Here is an 18507-nt window from a genome sequence, read left to right on the forward strand (position 1 = left end):
GTTTAATGCCTATTATATTCCAGGAACAATCCTTGAGATTTCACATGACATCTGATGTAATTATTATAAATAATTATGATTGAATGAGATGGCCCATATAAAACATTCATCATAGAAGAATAGGTCCCCATTAAACGCTACTAATGATGCCGTGTTTTGTTTTTATTATTATTACCTCATTCTTACAACAACTTTGTCAGGTAGGCATGAAGGTGTTATTTAGCCCTATTTCACAGATAAGAAAATACAGCCTAACTTGAAGTTAATAACTTCACAAATCAAGTTAAGTTCCATCTCAAATTTGTCCCAACTCCAGAGTCCATTTTTTCCCCACTACTAAATACATTCTCAATTAGGATGTTTTATATAAACTGACAAAAGTTGAGTACATATGTTCAGGATCTATATTTACATATTGTATCTAACCCAGCTATAAAGAAAACTCACAGGGCAGGCATTCGGCAATCAGAAGCTGACAATGTATTAACCCATTTTGGGGGCTTCCTTTAAGTCTCATAATTTCATGTCTCTGTTACAGCTTCAAAAAAGTCAATCCTTCTCTGGATAAAATCCCATCCTATCAAGTGTCCCACCTTCCATTCTTTCTTTGTTTTCGTTAGTAGGAAAAAAACACATTGTGAATAAGATTTTGAAGGTCTGTTGAGAATTATGCTTGAAGGAGTAATATGAGCTAAAATGGGCAATAACCGAGTGCACTTGGTCTTCCAGCAGGAAGGTCACCAGTTCTAAGACACCTGAGGTGAAAACAGAAGGCAGCAGGAAAATCATCTGCTTTGGGAAAAATTCAAAAAACTATGTATCTAAACCTCTCATCTGGGCTAACTCTCCAAGTCTTCCAGTCAGTACACGCTGAAGGTCAGGTCTGTCTCTTCCAAAGACTGGAAGGGACTGGGAAGGGGGCAGGACTTAGTCTCCAGTGACCCCCACCACCTGCTCCAAGCTGGCCTAGCATCCCAGTGGGATCCTTGGAGCCCAGCACCAATTAGTAATTATATACTAATGGTAACAAACAAAGCAACTATATTTTCAATACCAAAGATAACCCTCAAGGCAGGGAAATGTCAAACTGAATGCTTAATAAGGTAGATTCAAAATATTCTAGGGGTGCAATGTTAAATTTTCAGACACAAATGGAGATGATCCAAGGAATGGAAAAAAAAAAAGTAAAACCTCACCTTCTTAGCATACACAGTGTGTAGGTTTGATTACTGAATAGAGATATGAAATATGTGCTAAATAATTCTTCTGAACAGCTCATTAGGCCTAATCCATCTCTGATTTCTATGAGTCCATTAATTCCAAATATACGTCTGCTTATACACACACACACACACACACACACACACACACACACACAATCATAAAACACGAGCCTAATTTCACAATGTAATATCCTGGAAATGGTAACAGGTAAAACGTCAAATCGGATATTATGCAGATTTTAAATGTTTATAATTTTCAGATGTGATAAATGAATAACGGAGCAAAGAAAGATGGCATTTCAGTTAGAAAACACTAGACCCACATGGCTCGATGTGTGTGAGACGGGGGCCAGTCACAAACACTGGCTGCCACAAAACCACAAAGCTGTTAACAGCCTGGATAGCATCCACACAGCAAATAAAATCGATACAGGTATTGTATTTGTTTAGGTGGGATTTTTTCATTTATTTCTTATCTCCTATTATTTGTGCTGCTATCATTATTTGATCCTTAATTTTGATGTTATACTAGTTCTCAGACTCTCAAGGCCCCAAATCTGTCTTTTTTCACTCCTACCTTTCTTCAGTTTTAGTGTTGCCTCTTTGCCCTGCTCTTCTTTTAACAGGTCATGAAACTTGCTGAATTCTTTGCCTAGAATGGTTTCCTGATGATCCCTGCAGGGCTGTCCCGCATTGTCAAGATTCTGACCACCCAGCAAAAGCCCCTGTCTCGGCACCCCAGGTTCCTCTGCCCCTCACCCATATTTTACTTTCTGGTATAGTGCTTTCCAGCACACAACATATTATTTGTCTACTTATGTGTTGACTGACAGCTGGGGTCTACTAGGCACAGTTGTGCAGGTTGCGTGCTGCTGAAATTTGCTGGGTGCAGGAAGTTGAAGTACAGCTTTGTCTATGTGACCAGGAGCCCTAGTGAATGACTTGTCCGACTGAAGGAAGGGCACCTATTCCTAATTGGTCTATGCAAGTTGCATGCTGGGAGAGGAAGCCTTTTTTCAATGTGTACAAGCTACAGCTTGTCTCCCTTCACTAAAAGTCACTCTGTGAGGAGGGGCACTCAGTGCCTGGAACAATGCCTGGTATGTACAAGATGCATAGTAAGCAGTGCTGAAGTGACACATGAAGGCACATCCACGTGTTCTTCAAGGTCACATTAAGCCCCTACTGGATGCCAGGTGCTATGCAGCACACTGAGAAACAATGAAAATAAGACGAGGTCCCGGCCCCCACCAAAACCCAAAACCTCCGTGTCTCTGCATTGCCTCTGTTCCTTGCAGGTCCCTATGTACGACAACTGCCTTTCGCTCTTTCCTTTTCACACCTTCCTTTCCCCTTTAGTCAGATGCACCTGGGACTACCCCACTATCCAGTTGCTCTTCTAAAATCTGATCTCTGACAATGGCTTTCCCCCTTTTTTCCAACATTTTTAGAAACAGTCTACTAATCATCCCATCTGTCTCTTTACTGTGTGTCAATTAAAACACTAAATGTTAGAATTTCTCCAGCACAAAAGATTACATTAAATAAGAAATCTCCAGCCATTAATAAGCAATTTGTCACCAAAAAAGTATTTTCACTAATTATAATATGTCTCCAGCTGGCTCCATTATGGACACGTGCATATTTACTTCAAGTTAAAACTTTTCTTTGTCCCTGGTTTTCACATGTGTACAGAGTAAAGTAGACATTTTACTTGGTTCAGCGATGTAAAGAGTCAAGCAAACAAAAATCAAACCTCTAAGGCTTCAGTTTGAAAAAGCCATGGTTCCCCCATTCAGACACATACAAAAATCACCAAAAGGCTTGCCAAGAAATTTTAATAAGTGCTTAAGTTTGGATTTTAAAAATACATCTGTGTATTTCTATGCAGCTGAAGTGAGAAAATATGAATGATAATAGTTGTGTTGAATTACGTAGGTTAATGCTAGCTACTGTAACAAATGAACTCTAAAATCTCAGAAGCCTGTCACAATGAAAGCGTATTTTTCCTCCCTGCAATAATCTAATAAGCGAGGTTCCGGGTCAGCTGGCAGGACAGAAGTGGAAGCCCTGCTCTATGTGGGCACTCTGCACCTGGCTGATGAAGCATCTGCCAAATAGGACACAGGTTTCTAAGGTAATTTTGGACATCAACATCCAGATGGCGTAAGGAGCGACAGCATGAGGTATTTCATCTGGGAGCTTTTTATGGGCCAATCCACACATAACTTTTGCTCATATCCCTATGGGTAGAACTCTGTCACATGACCACACTAAATTCAAAAGAGGTTGGGAAATGCAATCGAGCTTTGTGTCCAGGGAGGAGAACAAACAACGTGTATTTTTAAACAGCTAAGAATCTCTTCCTCAAATGTGAAGAACTACGCCGAGCCGTGCAGATCATGCCCCGTCTTCTCATTTAAGACACAGGGAAACTGAGGCCTGGACGATGTAATTTTATTAGCAGCTTCCCGTGGTGAGTGGAGACAGAGCCAGGACTAAAATGCAGGTCACCCTAACCCTAGACCACCACTCACATTCCAAAAACAATGACACTTCCGAGATTTTTTTCAAAATCATCCCACTGGAAAGATGTCATTGTAGCTGCAGAATTTGCACTGAATCAGCCCCATTTCCTGTTCTGTGTATCTCTCTACAGCACTCCCAGGATCATGACATTCAAAACAGTGCTCTTTGCAGACAGCACATGCATTTCATGCCTAGTCCTTCCCCAGCTATGTAAAGCTATCACTGAGTGCCAGGCACTGCCCTAAATACTTCATATTTCACTCCAGGCTCAATACTCCTATTATTAGTTCCTTTAAATGATGACAAAACTGAGGCCTCGTGAGGATAATCTATATGCCAAAGGTCACACACCTGGGAGGTGGCAGAACTTGGGTTTGAACCCAGGGAGGGGTTTGGCTCCACATCCTGCATTTAAGAACTATGCTTCACAGCCTCAAGGTAAAATTCCCTTCATAAAACAAAATTTAAAATAAAATAATGGACATGGAATAGTGTGTTAAATTTCTGCCTGACCGTGACTTCCTTCCCTTCTCCCCAAATTTGTAGGCCTTAAGCTAGAAATGAATCCTTATTTTCAAGTGTTTATTAGATTTTCTATAAAACCTCTTGTGAAAGTGGAAATTTAAACATTCTTTAGATTCTGCAGGTGTAGATTTTTTTTTAATTTTATTTTATTAAATTTATTGGTGTAGATTTTATGAAGTGTGTCACACTGCCCCAGTGATCCCCACCCCAGTGTCCTGTTCCACAGGACAAATGCTAGGTCAAACACACCCTATCGGAGAACGCTTAAGAACACCCACACTCATGCCAAGTCAGAGATAGGCCTGAGTCTCCGCTTTCCAATAAAAGATAAAACATTTTCACTATTAACAGCTTACTATTATTACTAATAAACTTTTCATTCGCTCAACAAATATTCCTTAATATATCCCATGTTCCAGGTAGTAATTGAGAGCAATAAAGTCAGTGGCCTAGCCGATCTTCCATTTGTGGAAGAGGTGATAAATAAGTAACAGATACATAAATAATAGAGGTTTCTAACTGTTGAGAGCCATGAAGACCATGAAGCTAGATAGGGGGCAGAGTGCTGTGGGAGTGGGGCATCACTATTTCCAACATCACGGTCTGGAAAGTCTTCTGTGAGGATAGGTATTTGGACAGAGACATGAGTGCTATGAAGGATCCTCCCATTCAACACTGCAGAGGGTCCTGGCAGAGGAAAAAGCATTTCCTCAGGCAAAAATGGACTTGGCAGGTTCAAGAAACAACAGAGAAGTTCATTGAACTGCATCCTTGTGAGTAGGGCAGGAAGATGACTGAGCGTGGTTCACAGGAACCAGGAAATAAAAAGGCTTTTATACCACTGAAGTGTTTGCATTTCATTCTAAAAAGCCACTGTAGGGTTCTGAACAGAGAGTGATGATTTGATTTATGTTCCTAAGTGATAACTCGGGCTACTAGGTGGAGAATGGACTCTGGTAGAGCAGAAGTGGAAGAAAGAAGACCAGATGAGATGCTACTGGACTAGTCCGGGAGAGTGGACGGTGGCTTTGACCACAGAGGTAGCGTGTGAGATGGTGAAAAGTAGCCTGATGCAGGATTGGGGCATAAACAGCAGGATGGATAGTGGTGCCCATTCCTAAAACAGGGACATATTGAGGGAAGATATGTTGGTGGTGGCTGGTGACAGGTCACACGGGGCTGGTATCAAGTGCACTGGTTGGGATGCATCAAGTTTGAAATGTCTGAGTCATACATTGAGCTGTAGCTCAGCATTAGGATGTGTAGCCTGGAGCTACAAAGTGACAGAGGTTTGTCAGGAGAGAGAGTAGATTCCAGCACGAAATGGGTTGTGGGTAATTAGGTTGTGTTCCAATGTAACTGAGGATTTTGAGAAAGAAATGTCCAGCAGCCACAGGGTAGCGAGGAAAATATTTATGCAACCTTCAGGCTGGGTGGTAAGCAGGATATAGGAATGGAAATAGCCGATGAAACAGCCAAGTTTCAGCTTAAGGGGAAGAAAAAAAAAAAAAAAAAAAGATGGGATCATTCTCAGAAGAGACTGGGAACAGAGGGATTTTGCTGGTGATATGTCATAAGGACCAGAGAGTAGAAATGCTTAGAGGATTAGGGAGAGGTTTGCTTTGCAATTGGATCAAATTATTGGATGTACAGGACCATATGGTAATATGAATCTAAACAATGATACATGGCCTGGGGGTCTTTGACTTCTGAGGTAGCTAAGATAACTAGGAAGTAAGATACAGTAGGGTTCGTCCTGATGGTCTCTTAGGAAAATGAGGGTAATCAATTCTCATTAAATTCCTGTTCTGAGTTGGCCTCCTAGATACGCGCATCGCTTGGAGATACTGCAGGTCCGATTCCAGACACCGCCATAAAGTGAGTACTGCAAAAACATGAGTCATACTCTTTGTTGGTGGAGGGACTTGACTTTGATTTGTAAAAAAAACGCAACATTGTGAAGCACAATACAGCAAAGTGCAATAAAACAAGGTCGGCTTGAATTTGTAATGGAGAAGTTGAAAAATCATGACTGGGAGAGGAACCGTCAGTCATACAAGAGCATTCAAAGCTCCGATGCCTCCTCTGGACTGCAGTGGCTCATGTCATGGTGGCTAACATGGTGGTCTAATCAGGCCTTCCAGTGGGCCTTTGTACGGGATGATTCCTTAAAAACATATTTTATAATAACTAAGTGTATCAGTTTCCTGGGGCTGTTATAAGAGTATTACACATTGGTCAGGTTAAAACCACAGAAATGTATTCTCACAGTTCAGGAGGTCAGAAGTCTGAAATCAAGGTGTTGGCAAGGCATGTTTCCTATGACACCTGTAGGAGAGAATGCTTCCTTGACTTCCTAGCTTCTGGTGGTTCACTGGCAATTTCCGGCATCCGTTGGCTCGCAGCTGTGTAACTCCAATCTCTGTCTTTGCCATCAAATGGCATTTCCCTGTGTGTCTATTGTGTCTCCACATTGTCACCTTGTTATAAAGACACTGATTATATTGGATTAAGGACACTGATTATTAGATTAGGGGCCCACTCTACTCCAGTATGAACTCATCTTACTTAACTAATTATATCTGCAATGACCTTGTTTCCAAATAGGGTCACATAATGGTTACTGGATGTGAGCGCTCCAATCTATCTTTTCTTTCTTTTATCTTTTCTTTGTTGTGTGTGTGTGTGTGTGTGTGTGTGTGTGTGTGTGTGTGTGAAGTATTGCTCTTTCCAGTTTTCATGTATAACTACTGTGCCAAATTAAAAATATTTGCATATATTCTCTTTCTTACTTTCTTCCTCGTTGGTCCTGGTTACAATTGTTTTGGATTGAGCTTTCCTGATGAGTAAATTGTCCCCAAGATGATTATTCTAAGTGTAAGAGCACTTTTCCACTCATCCACTACATTAGAGCCTGTTTGAAAGCCACAGAAGATCAAGAAATTATTTTCACACAATCATGTTTCCTTTGCCTCAAAGGAGCCAACAAAAGAGGGGCCAATGAAACTTTATCTGAAGGTTGATTTCAGTTTTGTCACTTTCCATCAGTCTTGTGGTTGAGGCTGTTTTCATTAAAAATTGTATGATTTAAAAAAAATCATCAGCAAGATTGTAAGATTATTTCATGTGTTCATTTTATAAGACAAATCTAACCCCCTAAAACCTTTCTAAGCCAAAACATCTCACATTGACAAGACAGCAAGTTGACCAAATGCACCCAACTAAATCCAAATAACTCAACCACGTGAATCAATAAGATTTTGGAAAAACATATCATGAAATATTGGGACTCCTTTATATAATTTAAACCAATTTAAACCCCATGGCATAGGGTTGATGTGAAAAAGACTATTTCTGTGGTTCTGTCAGTGAATTCCAAGGTCAGTTTCTAATGCCAGACATACTGGTCTTGCCCCAGATTTGCACGTAAGGTCAGTTACCAAAGGCAGACAGGCTTCTTTTCTATTTTCACTGTCTCTATGCAAGCCCTGAGCTAGCCTCTCAATGGATAGGAGATGTGAATGAAGGGAAAAAACACAATCAGAGAACAGTAAAGCTGGAGGGCTCAAGTCCTCCCCCAATTCCACCTCTCAAGCAATGGCAGATGGCATCCTTCCCCTTGTTTTGCCTGCTTACTCTAGTGGATTATGAGAAAAATCAGTCTTCCAAGGAAAAAGGGTCTACAAATTCTAAACTTGTACGTGCATTTTCTACTATTTGTTTCCGATAACCTGGCTCCACAGAATCTTCCTTATGGTCTGTTCTGGTAGAAAATTCATCTTCAGAGCCATGAACTGTTATAACCTGCTATGCAACAATCTTGTTATGGAAAATAAAGAAATACTTTTTCTTGTCACTTCTTCTCTGAAATAAAATAGCTCAAGAAATTATTTGAACTGAAGAAGATTCCTTAAATCTCAACATATGTATAGGAGAAACATACAGAAAAGTTGAATTACAGGTAGATGGAGAAGCATTCCTCTCTTCAAGACCTTTCATAAAAGGAAGACACAGTGTATCTACTAAAGTGTAGCTGCATGGGTGTTTAAGCTACAATGGTTTATGATGAAAACTGTTAACTATGTGAATATTATAGATACACACACGTGTGTGTATGTACATATGAAAAGAAAGTTATACTTATACACTCAGCTTTGTGTGCATTATTTCATTTTAACCCAAAGCAACCCTTTGAGGTAGGTAATAACTGTTCTCTATACAAAGGGATTCAAAATTGTTGCCAAAGATCACGCAGAGAAAGGACTTGAGTCAGGGTTAACAGGTATTCGTTGGAGATCTTTGTCTCCATCAATTGCACCCCCATTAAACATTCCTACGGTTACTCCTCTCGCTGGGCTCACATGTTCATTTTGAAATTGCATCCTAACCCAAACAATTCTTGATCTCCTAAAAATAGCAATATTTGGCAATCTATATGATGGTAATGGTATTATTTGTTTCTCATCAATAATTTATGACACAGAATGGAAATCCATCAACTTGCTCCTGAGGTAGCAAAATGACCTCAAACAATGCAAGGATAATGTTATATTTTACCCATCAGTGGAGACTTTGAACCTAAGAGAATAAATATGCTATTAATATTAATTGTAAATTTTTTCAAGATTCCCCAGGAGAGATGCCAATGATCCTACTTCTAGTAAAACAAAGAAGAAAATTTATAGGTCAAGGTCCCACCTATTCTACTGCCCACTCCCAGGGCATCCAGATGTACTGGCTTTCAGAATCTCCATAGAATTGTGTTTCTACCTAGATTTGTTCAATGTTCCATTTCAAAGAAATACACAGCAATGTTTGAAGAATTATTAACTCTCCGTGAGAGAGTCCAACATTGCTAATATCTGAAGCAAAAAGCTGGTGAAATAACCTGGAATAAAATATGGAGATTTCAGGATTCTTTGACAAGAAGGGACCTCTAGAGGCCAGCTGGGTCATTCTCTGTGTCTCCATGCCATAGACGACATAAAACCTTAGACATTCCCCTACCCCATTCCAAAAATACATGTAGTAAAGTAATTCTTGTGCTCCAGGACAAGGAAGAACAACCAAATTCACTTTCTTGGAAGAGAAGAACTTGGCAATGAAAAAAAGAAGGAGTAGAATGAGGAAAGTCCTATGGTTCAAAAAAGAGAACTAGCCTAGAAGTCAGACAAAACTGGTTCCAAGTCTCAGGCTCAGCCACCATCTGACTGTGGAATCTGGGGAAATGCCTCACTTTGCCTCTCGGTGCTTCGGTCTCCTAATCAGTAAAACTGGAATAGTAATAGTATCCACCTCATGGAGCAGCTATGAAGATTGAATAAGACCCTGCCAGTAGAGTGCTTAGCAACCTGACACCTAGTAAGTGGAGTTGCCCCATACAGAATCAGAGGTAGAGTTTAAGGGTGAAGAAGGCAGGCTTTAGGACCAAACAAAAGCAGCGTTTAGGAGACAGCATGGTAACAAATGTTAGCTAGTTGCCTCAGAAACACTCACAGTCAGCATGGTGCTTTTGCACTTAGTAGGAAAAGGTGGCCTTCTTTCAGGCACAGGTAGCCCTAGCTTAGGGCTCACAGCCAGGTGATAAAGTGTGGACTGGATGTCAGCTCCTTCTCAGCCTTTCAGGAAGACATCCGTGTGCGAGACTGATTATCACCAGCCTCATTATCTGTAAAAGCAGGTGGTAGAACTCCCTGGTCTCTGTAATCCTTTCAAACTCAAAAGAAAAGAGAAACGTTTCTGAAAAGCACATACACTCGTAGAAGAGGAGTGTTGGAGCACTGGGCTGTCCCTCCGTACCCTTCTCTAGGTTCCCTTGACAACTGGCATGCGCCTTGTCCTTCTGCCCCACGGTTGGTTGGATTTTTAGCTTTCCTGTCTTAGTTTCTGGCTTCTCAACAGACTTAGTGTGCTTGCAGGAGCCTCCCTCCACGCCCCCATCTGTCCATGCTCTTCTGAGCCATGGTCCACCGGCTGGATGCCTGGCAGGCCGTAGAGGTGAGTACACAGTGCTGGATCCTAGGGGAGGGCAGGGCAATCAGAACAGCAAATGCTTCCTGAGTGGCATTGCTATTCTGAACGAGTTAACTGATAAACAACAGATCAATAGTTACACCAGGAGACAACCACTGCCAGCAGACTTCAAATAGAGAGAAAGAAGGGTGGGCAGGGAGGTGCTTCTCTGTGTCCCTTCTTTTCTTGAAGATGCTAATTTCCCTGAGGTCTACCTGGGGTTGATCACATCATCAGAGAGTAGCATTTCTTCAAAGGCTTAAGAACTGCGTAAGAAGTGACCTGGCAGAAAGAAGGCATGTGTCATGAGTGCAGCTATGAAATAATAGATAACTCACACAGCTCGTCTGTGTCCTGGACAGAAAGACACTAGCTCAATTACTAATGTGAATATGTAACCTCTCCTAGAACAATGTACATAGCTGCACATCGTGGACAAAAATGACAAGGAGCCAGGAACATGTCGCGGCAAGGACACCATATGGCAACTAAGGAAAAGGGACAGAGAAAGGCAAGGGGAAGAAGATAGTGACCTCAGACATGCATTCCTTCATTTAATCACGCAACAACTATTTTTGGAGCACCTTCTATATGTGAGACACTGTTTATACAGTGCAGAATAAGACAGAGAAGGTACCTACCCTCAAGGAAATTGTAGTCCAGTTGGAGAAGACAGATCATAAGCACAAAACCGAAGAAATGAAAGGGAGCACTTTCAAATACCGATGATTGCTCTGGAGAAATGACCCAGGATGACATGCTAATATAAGACTGGTAGAAGTGGTAGGGGATTGCTTCTATGTGGGTGTCAGGAAAGGCTTCAGTGAGGGGTTGCACATGAGCTGAGGCCAAGATGATAAACAGCTGCCCACAGGAAGATCTAGAATGGGATATTCCTAACAGTGGGAAGCACAAGTGGAAAGGCTCTGCAGCAAGAATAAGTTTTCTGTATTCATAAAACAGAAAGCCAAATGTCTACCGCAGAGTAAGTGAACGGAGTGGCAAGAGGACGGTTGCTCAGACTTTATTAGCAAAACCATGGGCCAAGTCATGTGCCACATATTGGGAAGTGAACCTGAAGAAGGCATGGTTCTGTCCTCAAGAGGCCACAGAGTAGCTGGAGAGATTAACAGCATCAAAACTACATCATTCTATGCTATTCCGTGGAACAGCTATCAAAACTCAACCTCAATCCTATACATTTTTCGGACCTTTTATTCTTAACTCAACCCGTTCCAAAAAACAAAACAACAACAACAAAAATATCATCACGTAGTGGGCAAGCCTACAGTCTAGATACATGACAGAAGGTATAGCTCAGCCTCCGATTCTCAGTAACCAGAAGATCCCAAGGAAATATTTGGAGAATCTCTAACATGAAACATATTCATCCAAATCGCCAGGGAACACATGGATGCTTCATAAAGGTCCCTAATTAATGACACCAACATAATGACACCTGGGCATCCCAGGCTTTCCTGTTCTCACTGTTTCCTCAACACGCCCATCAGAGGAGCTCAGTCCTGCCCCACTGGGAGAGAGGCCATTCTTCTCTGACCACATTATCAACAGTTTGTGAATAGGCACTCGCTGCCTCAACTGTTCATTACTTCTTTGTCACAGCCCAGCCTTTTGAGGTGGGCCCAAGGTCCTGGAGGTGAAGTCCATACCTCATGTCTTTTCACACCCCAACACCCAACTCAGTGCACTTCACGTAAGAACCACTTAATAAATCTTCTTTGGTTGACCACAGTTGTATTTTAAAATACAGTGATAGAGAAATGCAGTAAGCAGATATATTGAATATAGGCTGGGAGATATTTTTGTTTTGTTTTCCTTCATTTCATTTGTTCAGTAAACATTTGGAAGCACCCAGCGCTCAAGGTATTGCAAGGCATGAACTCTGCTTCCCAAGAGCTGGCTGCTCCCCAGTCCAAGTGGAGAAAGAAAAGTTAAACAACATTGCAAGACAGCATCTAAACTGAAACGAGTTGGGGAGAGTTAAGTACCAGTGAGGAATTAGGAGAACACAGACGTGGGGGAAAGCTCATTGTACAAAGTCAAGGAGCATAGTCCTAAGTCAGCATCCCAGCTCTGCCACTTGCTAACTTGTGAGACTTTAGGTGAATTTCCCTCTAGACCTCAGCTTCCTCATCTATAAAATAGGGATAATTAAGTCTAGTTCAGAGAATTGCTGTGAGGATTAAATGTCACTATGCATACCAAATGTTTCACAGAGTAAATGGCCAATAATCGGCAGACTATTCAGCTTATCAACATTATTATTACTAGTGCCTCACAATACGCTTTCAAAACTTACTATGTGTGTAACCTTAATCAAAAGATGTCAACTCTCCATGCCTCAGTTCCCTCATCTGTAAGATGAGGATAATAATAGAACCTGCATCGCAGGGTTTTCATTAGGGTTAAACACTAATGTTACAAGGTTGGATGATGGGTGAGATACTATATAAAAGGTGTAGAATACGCCCTAACACATAGTGAGTACTCAATATACCTTGGTTGATGTTATCATTACTGTACAATCTGTTTTATGTAGTCTATCCCTTTTTTAAAAAGATGCAGATAGATTATCAGCAGGAGGGCAGAAAGAGTGGGAGATTGCAAATTGTTTGCAATTCTTTTCCGGCTGTCGATGGCATGTTAAGTGAAAGGTTTTCCAATACCTCCACAAAGATCATTAGCGCTAATTAGATGAAATAAAACATTTGTAAAAGTTTCCTCACATTAGAATACGCTTCTGAAGAATTCATTCTTTGGGGACTGGCAAAGATCCTCCCAAAATGAAACTGGTGAGAACAAAGCAGAATAAAATGAAATTAGAGCAAAAAGTCCTCTGCTGGTTAAGAAGAAAACTACAAGCATCACCTTCATTATCACCCACAGCCACATGGATAGTGTGGCTCTCCAGGGCAGAGCAGAGGAGGTCAGGGCCTCCCTAGTTGTGGTTCCCTGTAGCTTGGCACACGCTGAACAAAAACAAGAAGAAAAGAAGGGAGGGAGGGAAAGAAGGAGGGAGGGAAAAAAACACAGACCCACATGTACATACAGAAAAGCAAAAATAAAACAACCCAGAGCCCTGAACCACTAGCTTGCTGCAACCTGGAATCAGGTTTTGTGAAAATTTAGCAAAGTCTATGCAAACAATATAGATTTTGAAATTCTTACTTGCTCCTCTGTACACAGTTACAAAACCCAGAGCCTGTGTTTGAGAAATCAAGGGTTTCCCACTCCACAAAAGTACACCCCAACATGGTGGCCCTTATTCTAGTATATTAGAGCCTGAGAAGAATAAGGGTCATCTTACTAGGACAGGAATATCCTCAGCGCAGGTTGCCTGCTATACCTGCTGCTTGCTTCACATCTAAATCAGGCCTATGATCAATGGGTTGGTGTCAAGTAGACCCCAGTTTCTCTAACCCCTGCCCTATAGTGCTCCAGCCACAGGGAGGGTCTTGCTACTGATGCCAAGAACACATTCAGCCCCAGGGGCTGGCACAGAATGGCAGGAGATGTTCCAGGAGGGCCTTTTTATGCCATGGCTGGGTTGGGTCTAGACAGGAAGCCCCACCATATCCCATTTCCTCCATCTATACCCTAACAAGGCCAGAGTATCTAAAGCATATGTGAAAATGCAAACCAACATTAGTGCCTGAAAGAGACAGGGAGAAGGACCCCAGAGTGAGAAAGAGGATGGAAGGGAGACAAAGAGAAGCCCCCCAATACATGATAATGTGATTTTAAAGAGAAGTTACTCCTAACTCAGGCCCATCCCCTGACTGAGCATATGCTAAACTCAGCCACTCTCTAGAGAGTTCTGATTCTCATGAGCCGAGACCAGATCCTGGCCTGTCCAACACCCTTCACTGTTCCTATAATATGGGGGCTAGTATCTGTCAGGGCCTCTGTGCTATTTCTTTATCTCCAAATCTCTATAGAGCTGACTACCTTCCATCTTCTCCTTGAAAATATCATCCCATTTGTTTCTAAAATGTTCTCTCTGTGCAAATGTCTCTATTTTATCTCTTGGGGTTTACTCCTTGCAGCCAAAGTTTAGGGACAAAGGGGCCACCCAGAGAACACTAATGTCATCGACTATATTGCTTTAGAGGTTCATTTCTGTTTTTCTCTTAAGTAATCTGAAATCACGGCAGCTTTGGAGGTCCCATGATATCCCTTCATAAAGCAGATACACAGTTATCTCAGGGTGGGCGGCAGTTAGAATTTAACCTTTGTTCAAAATAGTTCCTAAAGGGCTCAGTGTAAGAGGTTGGTTTTAAGAACCAAGGAGTGACTAGGAATTCACTGGGGTCATGGGGCGTTAGTTCACAAAAGACAAAGAAGTGTAGGGTGCTCACAGACCTTGCATGAGTCCTTAAATCACACACTTCCTTTGACAATGCCAACACCCCTCCTCAACATTTTCTACACCCTGGGCAGTGCCTTATGTGTATCATCTACAAACAATCTGATCTTAGAAGTACAGTCACCAGGGGGCAAAACAGTGCACACCAGAACTAAGAATCTTCATGTACAAAGGATGGGAATATTGCCACCATGTTTGTTGCCTTGCACTTAGCTCGATGGCCCGGTTTGGGAAACTTTGTTTAAGAGGACATATTAAATCAAAGAGGTACAGGCAAATCACTCTTTCCATGAATCTTCTCAATTTCTACCACAGGCTGACTCTCTTATAAAATTCCAGAGAGTTATATTCCATTATAATCACTAATTCTGTGTTACCTTCCTGTGAGTGCTATGGTTTGTTGGCACTGGAAATTGCGTTAGCATTTCAGTAGGCAGCGTGATCGGGGAGACAGACTCTTACTACCTTACACAGAACACAGCCAAGATTCTTCTTCTCTTCCTCCTCCAGTTCCTGTAAGCCTTAACCCAGAAGCCAATCAGGCCTTGACTCAACACTGAAACCGAGCTTCTGCTCAATAGACAAATTTTGCACATACTGCCTTGGTGGACAGCACCAAGAGACCACAGTTAACTAGGGTAAATGATATTTTCACAGACAAATCAGACTCATCTCCATGACTTCAAGCTCAGAAAGCCATGTTTAGACAGGAAGAGCATGTCCCTCTACCCACCAGCTTATGGCATGAAGGCACCCAGGAAAGCCCAGGCACAGTCAGGCCCAGCACAAAACAGCAGCTCTGCTAGAGTAGGGTACCAGGTTGGCAACCCCCCATGACTTGGGCAGAGTGAGGGCATTCACAGGAAGCCAGACCCCTCCTTTGGGACTCAGACTCATCAACTTCAGAGAAGACTATTCACACGGAGCCCCATCCAGGCCCCCAGTCACCACGGCCACCAGCCTGGAAGTGCCACAGTCCTCAATCTCAGCGACTTCCTGGCCCAGCCACCCCTCATGCTTACCAAGTCCTGAGCCAAGGAGGCCAGTTTTGGGGAAACAGCTCATCTCCTGAACCTCTGAGCGGTTCCCCATGAGACCACCAACAGCCCCAGGGCAGAACATGCAGCTCATCCATAAATTGTGCAGCCCAGGAAACCAGCAACCACCCTGCCAGCCTCTCCAGTATACACACCTGCACCCCAGCCCCTTTCTCCCCACCCCCCTCACAAATCATTGTCAAGTCACAGAAGAACGGCAGCTCCCTACCTGAGGGTGGCGCTCTCCCCCTGCCGGACCGTCACGTTGTCCATAGCTTTGGGGAAGGTGGCATCTCCGCTGCGCACGGGCACTCCTGTGGGTACAAGGAACAGCAGCCTGAGAGACACGACCACGAGGCACTTCCAGGGCAGGAAGAGGTACCCACAGACCCCCATCCTCGACAGCCACAACTTCCCAGAACTCCGGCAGCGGCACGGCACACGCCCCCGGGGCGAGCACAGGAAGTGGGTGGGGTGGAGGAGCGAGCACAGGGACGGAGCAGTGAACTAGCAGCGACCGAGAGGCGCGAGGAAGAGAAAAGCGCGCAGACTCTTCCGAGCCTAATAGTCCTCCCCCAAACCCAGCCTCCGAGCTGCAGCTTCGGATAGCCAGTCTCCACTGAGGGCATCCACAGGGCACTTCCTCGGTGCTGCTTTGGCCGGGGACGGTGGCAGTGGAAAGGGACGCGTGAGGCAGGAGCAAAGGTGTGGGCAGGTCTCAGTAGTCTCTTCTTCCCGTTAACTGTTCAGACATGGCACTTTGGAGCGGAATAAGCACTTTGGTACCCGAAGGGGACAGGGGGTGGGTTAGATCCGGCTACACAGAGGTGGTCTGCAATCCCTCAGTTCCAACGAGGGGAAATCCAACACTTTCTCTGTAAGTTTCAGAGGCAGGATTGCCAGCAGAAAACAATCTGTAACAATAGCAGAATGAAAAGTGGAGCACGCAGGAGGCGGCAGCTGCACCGGGCTTCGTGCGATCCGGGCCCGAGGATCCTGCCGCAGCCTCCTCGGTCAACTTCCTCGGAACCGCAATTTTCGAGGCAGCTGCTGCGATGGGGCGGATCTCGGCGAGGGCAGTGGCCGCGGCGGCTGCCAGGCGGGAAGCGGCCGGGCAGAAGCGGATTGCGGCGGCCCCTTGCTCGCTCGCTCGCGCGCTGGGGAAGGCGCGATGCAGCCGGCACCGGAGCCGCGGGGACGCCACGCTCAGCGGCCGCCCCCGGCCTCTGCGCCGCCTTCCTCCCGGGAGCAGCCCCGACGCGCGCGGGCCCCGACCGCCGGGGTTGTCATGGCAGCAGCTCCATCACTGACCGCCACTTGCTCCGGTGCCGGCGCCGCGCGAGCGGGTGGACGGCGCGCTCATCCCGGCGGGCTGGCGCGGGGCGCGGGCGGGCGCCCACCTTAACCCCCGCGGCGCCGCGCCGCGCAGTGCGCCAGCCGAGGCGAAGAGTTTAACCATTTTCCCCTTGAAAAAACTGTCACTTCCCAATTAAGAAGGCAAAGTTACCATAGTTTTAATAAGCCCGAGACATCTTAATAAGGGTCACAAACTAATTAGGAAAGGAAAACCCTGCAGCATGCATACATGCACCTTTAAAATTATCGGATTAATTCCACTGGCATTGAGAGTTTTGGGAGGATGTTTTAGAATAATCTCATGTTTATTCAATAGTCAACGCCCATTTCACCAACCCCCCACAAAAGCTACTTTAAAACACCAGAGACTCAACACCACCATTCTAAATAGAGATCTTCCATATATAAAGCAAATGCAAAAATCACAAAAGCCTCTTAGTGTGAGAAATTGGCAAAATCACATTAAAGTCTTGGTCAAGTTTGACCGTGACTTACATTCTTATTCTTGTTTTGTCGACATTAAAAGATGCTAGCCCTGCAAAAGTGCTCATACACATGAGTGAGTGTGAGCCACTGGCTCTATTTATACAGTGGGTTCCCAAGTTTCACACTCTTACAGAGCTGATTTCATCTTAAGAGGTGTGTTTTTCAAATTCTTGAAACCTGGGGGAAAACCGGATTTGTCTCAGTTCCTGTCACTTCCCCTCTCTGGATGCTGTGGGTCCCTCAGTACCTACATTTTTAACTCTCCCTTAACTTCAGCTGTGATGGAATGTGGTGCCTTCCCCTTCCTGGGCCGGGCACTTGAGCAAGGGGGAAGCCCAGAGCAGCCAACCCACACAGCAGTGTTAATGCTGCCATAACGTCTTCTCAGGGACTTCCAGATCTGAGCTCACTGCACTGACCCATATTCTCTCTGCGGATAGAGAGTAGGCAACAGTGGCTTTGTTTTGTTTTGTTTTGTTTCCCTATATTATCAAATACAACAAGGAAGCCAAATTATAATAACTGTTAAGTAACAGAAAAATGTTCATTCCCAAAAGCCATCTCAACACAAAAGAGACAGAATCATTCTAACTATAAGGGTCCTGGGGCCATAAAAGTCCTTATACTATGCAAGTAGTAACCACAGCCTCCATGTGGTAACAAGCATGTTAGGGATGACACAAGCATTTCGCCCACCATATCCCCTTCACTCTAACTACTTTCGATTGATAGGGGCTGATGTCAGGTTTGCAGATGTGGAAGCCAAACTCCAATGTGACAAAGAAAAACAGAGCCCCTGGCTTTTCTCTTATAGTTGGCCACAAAGTGGTTGACCATGAAAAGTTGAGCAACTCTACAATGAAGATCTCAATTAATTCATCATTCGGCCCATTTACCCTTCCACTTCTCTGGTAACTTTTTCTGATATTAAATTCTCAGGGAAACTCATTTG

General features: G+C 43.8%; 1 protein-coding gene across 7 annotated transcripts in view; it reads right to left on the reverse strand.

Annotated features, from left to right (window-relative positions):
* The window catches only part of NTM (neurotrimin), a 1000590-nt gene that overhangs the window by 411353 nt on the left and 570730 nt on the right, over positions 1–18507 (reverse strand). For 3 of the 7 annotated variants that reach the window (XM_074321813.1, XM_074321816.1, XM_074321817.1), the window contains exon 2: positions 15943–16027. In XM_074321813.1, coding sequence (XP_074177914.1) covers positions 15943–16027 — 85 coding nt within the window. Of the gene's footprint in view, positions 1–15942; positions 17090–18507 lie in introns of those variants that run through there. The other 4 variants (XM_019711775.2, XM_074321815.1, XM_074321812.1 and 1 more) reach the window with 3 other exon arrangements.

Source organism: Rhinolophus sinicus, linkage group LG16 (genome assembly GCF_036562045.2).
Source record: "Rhinolophus sinicus isolate RSC01 linkage group LG16, ASM3656204v1, whole genome shotgun sequence".
Taxonomy (NCBI): domain Eukaryota; kingdom Metazoa; phylum Chordata; class Mammalia; order Chiroptera; family Rhinolophidae; genus Rhinolophus; species Rhinolophus sinicus.